The sequence below is a fragment of the Sander vitreus genome, chromosome 8 (genome assembly GCF_031162955.1).
Source record: "Sander vitreus isolate 19-12246 chromosome 8, sanVit1, whole genome shotgun sequence".
NCBI lineage: Eukaryota > Metazoa > Chordata > Actinopteri > Perciformes > Percidae > Sander > Sander vitreus.
The window spans coordinates 18,301,610-18,307,467 of record NC_135862.1 but is presented as its reverse complement, the minus strand read 5'-3'; the positions used below and the strand labels follow the sequence as shown (position 1 = coordinate 18,307,467).

The 5,858-nt window shown below is 41.2% G+C and overlaps 1 protein-coding gene across 1 annotated transcript; it reads left to right on the top strand.

Annotated features, from left to right (window-relative positions):
• The first annotated feature begins 884 nt into the window (after positions 1-884).
• On the top strand, positions 885-3,341 carry LOC144521545 (G-protein coupled receptor 22-like). Its single transcript, XM_078256094.1, has 2 exons — positions 885-1,004; positions 1,896-3,341. The coding sequence occupies exon 2, from the start codon at positions 1,900-1,902 to the stop codon at positions 3,208-3,210; it is 1,311 nt and encodes a 436-aa protein (XP_078112220.1). The 5' UTR covers positions 885-1,004; positions 1,896-1,899; the 3' UTR covers positions 3,211-3,341.
• The last annotated feature ends 2,517 nt before the right edge of the window (positions 3,342-5,858 follow it).

Here is a 5,858-nt window from a genome sequence, read left to right as displayed (position 1 = left end):
ATCACTGAATCAACCCCCGTTCCATGCAAACATAAAAACTGGTGATCACAAATGTCTCAGTGATCACATGTCATGGTGATTGGACACACATGGACTCTAATAATCTGCTCTACTCACGCCATTTCCATTGAGGGTTCAGCATGTCGAGGGGCAAACTGGAGACCTCTGCTCGATTTTCATGTCAATGGCAGCTGGAACCAGGTGTACAGAGACTGATGAGAAAGGTGGAAAGTGAAGGCCTGTTCCATTAGTGCTCCCAGCGGGGACATGTGCCTAAACTCTGCCTGGACACACTGACCTCTCCTGGAAAGATTCTGGACATTACTATGGTGTACACTAAAGAATATACACGGCCGGTTGACAAACTCTGCCTCTTGGAGTACAAGCTAATGGATGTAACTGTTTTTTTGTATTTACAGATCTGACTCTCTTTTCACGGAGGACAAATAAGTAAAAAGCAAGGATTTGGATCATTGTACTATGAGCAGTACATTCCAGCCCTGCACAGGGGAAAGAGTCTGTGTTTCTTTGTTTTCTTGGTTGGATGGGTCTCTCCTGCCTGGGAATATCATGAGATTATAAACAGGAGGTGGCCCCAACATCTTATCCCTGTTCCACTTATCCATCAGCGCTCCCAACATCGCCAAAGAAAACGGACCAGAAATCGTAGAAAAAGTCTGTAGAGGACATTAGCGTTAGAATTATTCTCTAAAATCCACTGGGTGCATGTGGCTGATTCTTTAGCTTCCTTACCATTAAGGTCGTGAAAAAAAGCTGGCAGCCTACAGACAGTCTTTAGCGAGACGGACAGGTGCTTTTCTGGCTGTCAGCCTCTCTGGGAGGGACTAACAGTGAAAGGAAAAGCCTCGCTGGGGGGGCTCTGCTGGAGCGGAAACACTTTTCCACTGGCTATGTTTAGATGTGATGCTTGTCTCTGTGGATACAACATGGACTCTATGGCCTGATTACACAGCCTTGGTATTCAGATAGTGCTGGAGGGAAGGGTAAACATAAAACAAAAACATTTGTTTTTCTCCTTGTAATCTAGAACCCCGTACAGATTAGATTGATTTATTTAGGAGGGTGGATGATTTTAATATTGTATGTGCTATTGCAGTCATTTCAATTTATCTTGGAAGGCATGTGTATCAAAACCAATATTAATTAGCTATAACTGTTTTTGGTGCACTCAGTACTCCTTCAATTATTGAAGTCCTGTCCGAACAAACATCTTGTATTTTAAAGAGCATCTCTGAGAGTTGGAAGCCTGCTGGTGATGAAGTAAATTTAAAATTAAAAAATAATCTTCTGACAGAATATTCTTGTCAGTTATGAACCAACTCCTGTAATTTGGCCATGACTAAAATGCTGCCAGAAATGATGAGTACATATGTCAGCTTGAATGTGCTGTTCAGCAGAGGCTCGAAAGAACACTAAGCCACAACTAAGCCACTAGAAAGCCTCAACATACTAAGCCATTAGGGCTGTGAGGTTATTAGAATTGAATTTGTTCCAAGGTGTTTCTGTTATGTGCCTTCTCTGTGGATGCAACTGTCTGATTGAGGATGGTGATAACAAAAGTAGAAGCTGATTGATGCAAGATAGTTACTAGTTAGTCATGTCATGCACATAGGGAGACAATCTAATCTGCAAGGAAGAAGGTTTAGGCACTATTAAAGCTTCTGCTCTCAGCATTTTTATTTGAAACTTCTCATTTAAAACTTAAAAGGCTTCCTTATATATTTATAACTGCATTACATTGCACTACACCGCATTAGTCTGACAAGATTTCTCAGATGAGTGTTAATTACAACTTTCTAGAGATCCACAAACATGAACCTCTTCTTTCCTTTTCCTCTTCATGAATTCTCTTTTTCTCTTCTCCCTACACGCAGGATAATGCATATCCTTCCCTGCCCGAAACAAGAAGCCACCATGAGCAACGTCACGGTCACCGACAACACTGAACCCATCAGTCGCACCATGAGTCCGGCAACCCCCAGCCCGTATCCCTATCCTGTCAGTTTCCAGGTCTCCCTGACTGGCTTCCTCATGCTGGAAATCCTCCTGGGAATGAGCTCTAACCTCACTGTGCTTGCCCTCTACTGTATGAAGTCGAACCTCATTAGTTCTGTCAGTAACATCGTTACTATGAACCTCCATGTGTTGGATGTGCTAGTTTGTGTGTGCTGCATCCCCCTCACAATTGTGGTGGTGCTGCTCTCTTTGGAGGGAGACACTGCCCTCGTCTGCTGCTTCCATGAAGCCTGCGTCTCCTTTGCTAGTGTTGCCACAGCTGCTAATGTGCTTGCCATCACCCTTGATCGCTACGACATCTCGGTCAAACCAGCCAACAGGGTGCTGACAATGGGCCGTGCCCTGACCCTGCTGGCTGCCATTTGGGTACTATCCTTTGTTAGTTTCCTCGTCCCCTTTATTGAGGTGGGCTTCTTCGCCCAGGGCCATGCTGATCTGAACCAGACAATGGTGGAGAATGTCGTCCACACTAACCAGTACTATACAGAACTTGGCCTCTATTACCACCTGCTTGCTCAGATTCCTATTTTCTTCTTTACTGTTGTTGTCATGCTCATCACCTACTCAAAGATCCTGCAGGCACTCAATATTCGCATTGGCACGCGTTTCCACGCTTCACAGAAGAAGAAGGCTCGCAGGAAAAAGCGGCCATCCATGACAGCCATGACAACGCAGCAAGAGGCCACAGATGCATCCCAGAGCAGTCGCAACCCCACACTGGGAATGCGTACTTCTGTCTCGGTCATCATCGCCCTGCGTAGGGCTGTTAAGCGCCACAGAGAAAGGCGAGAGCGCCAAAAGAGGGTTTTCAGGATGTCCCTACTGATTGTTTCTACCTTCCTGCTGTGCTGGACGCCCATCACAGTGCTCAACACAGTTATCCTGAGTGTGGGCCCCAGTGACCTAATGGTCAAGTTGAGACTGGGCTTCCTGGTCATGGCATATGGGACCACTATCTTTCACCCTCTACTCTATGCCTTTACTAGGCAGAAGTTTCAGAAAGTCTTGAAAAGCAAGATGAAGAAGCGAGTGGTGTCGATCATTGAGGCAGATCCTACCCCTAATAATGCCATTATCCACAACTCCTGGATCGACCCAAAGAGGAACAAAAAGGTGACATTTGAGGACAAAGATGCCCGACAAAAATGTCTGTCTTCTGAGGACGTGGAATGAAAGAACTCCTCATCTTTAAGGTCTACAGTCAATAAAAGCAGCTAAAACTGACATCAGGTCATGATGAAAAAGGGAAAATGTTAATCCAAAGCAGTAATGTAAATATGTTCAATAGAATGTACAAAATCAAGAGGTGGATAATTTATTACTATTTATTGAGAACAAATGTAGGTTTCATATATACATCATATACTGTACTGTAGATATTGCATGGCTTTTTGTAACGGTAGCAACATGCAGTGCATTGTGTACATACATAATATATGTACAGCATAGGGTATATAAATAGAGAGAAGTAGGAATTATATATATATATATATATATATATATATATATATATATATATATATATATATATATATATATATGTACATTTATAATACATTTTGTGTTCAGTCACCTAACGCAGCAAAAGGCCTCCAATTCTCCCCTCCCCCAAGTAAAGTGTTTGTGATTCTGTAACAACTGTGAGATTACTCCCATTCATCACTATGCCACTTGGTCCCCAGTGACCACTGACCTTATTGCCTGCAAGCCCTCTGAGGGAAGGTAGACGACAGGTCAAACATGAAGAGACAAGCATGGAAAGGAAGTAGCAAAAGTAGTGTATGTTATGTTGCAATGGCCGAAAAGCTATGGGTGTACTGTTCACAATCACTGCTTTTAGAGCAAGATCAGTTGCATTCCACAGACACAACAGAAGACCATGGTTCTCATCACCTTGTTTGACATAAACCAGATGTAATCAAAGCCTAGTCTGTTTCCCTTTAACGGTCACATATTTGAGCCTAATGGAAAATCTACAGTTGCCTTATTTTGGTTTTAATGAATTGAGCATGAGTTTATGGTGGGACAGGGACTGTGACAAGGAGAGCACATATTGAACACAACGAAAAAAATATAACAAATTCTAAAAGTGACTAGAATCCTCAGATGCTGTTTTCATAAAGACATTATTTAATCAAACTAAAAGAAAATGTTGAAAATGGTTGTATTATCAAATTGTCTGTTTTTAATAATACTAGCCGAAAAACAATGCTCTCCAAATAAGCAAATCCATAACTGCAATAAAGAACTACTGCACAAATCTTAAAGCTTAATAGAAAATTCTGTTTACAATCCACAAATAACATATAATGAAATTATTCTTCCCTGCCTGTGTATGTCTACCCATAGTGCATTTCCTCCTTTGTTTATCAATAACATAGTGAAGTTGTGTTTCCCAGCTGCTGCTTGTAAACTATAATTCAGCCAGCCTTGTATTTTTGGCTCAATTTGTCTATGAACCAAGTTTGCCTTAAATAAGTAGAAATCATTTATTCATATAGCTGCAGAAGGATTTCAGTAGTAATAATCTACAAGAACCTCAATTAATTACATTCAGTCTGCGCCCTCATGCTAAATCTAGATGCAGTTACAATTAGCATATAAAGCCATGCTCCGGTCCCTGAGTCTAAGATTACATTCTTTCTAACATTTCTACACCGTACAATGCATTCACATTAGGGCTGCACGATATTTTGTTTCATTGTCTACATCGTGATGTGCACATGCGCGATAGTCACATTGCAGGAAGTTGCGATGTTGACGCTAAAACGTTTTTGCTGCTTGATAGAAAAGTAAACTTTCACCGTTCTCCTTTTACTTGCTCATTACCGGCGACCCTAAGACAGGTAACCATGTGGGCAGCGTGTGTATGTGACGTACCGTCCAACGGGGTTTATTGTTATGGTAAGTGAGGCTCTCTGTGTGTACTGCGGCAGCTGCTGCTGACACAGTGATGCACATATTTTTCCATGGGTAGTGAAGCTACAGTAGTCAGTGTTTTATGTTCGCTGCAAAGACAAAATAAATCACCTGATTAATGCAACGTTATCACGACGTCTCCCGGCCTTTTTTCACCGCATAAAGCTGCTACCAGCCATGCTAAAGCTAATATAGTTAGCCCAAAGAAACAAGGCGTCTGCCCCAACTAACGTTACAGTTCGGAACTGCGAAGCTGGAAACGTAAAACTAATCTACAACAGCAGTCTGTTTTTGATATAACGTAATTTACACTGATTTAAGTGTTCTTGGATACACAGTTTGTTGCTAGTGTGTGACATGCAGGTCTGCATGCACAGCATACCACCAATCACAATCAATGTTGATTAATCTATCTAACAAACAAGCAGGCCACTAGTCGACCACAACCTGAAATTTAGAGGAAGAAACATGCATGCATTATTACTATGATTCATTTTAGCCTGGATTAATAGTATTATATGAATACAATGGTGTCATTTCAGTCAACCAGTGTATTTAACCATGTAATTTCCCTCTCCAAAATCACTTCAGAATAGTAGTCACAGCGCTTACTTGCTTTGGTGTTTGTAAAGCATTGAAGTTCAACAAAGAATGGTTCACATAAGAAAAGTTCCTTTTTCATTTTTATTTTCTATTTAGATGCATTCCCCTACAAAATCACCCCAGTAGTGATAATCAGTAGTAATTATTTATTATTTCCAAATAGAGCTATTTACGTCATCTTGTAAAAATTTGTCATTTTTTTATATTGCATGAAAAAAAATATATCCCAATGTCAGTTTTTTTCCAATATCGTGCAGGCCTAATTCACATGTAATCATAAAGGTACACACACGCACAAA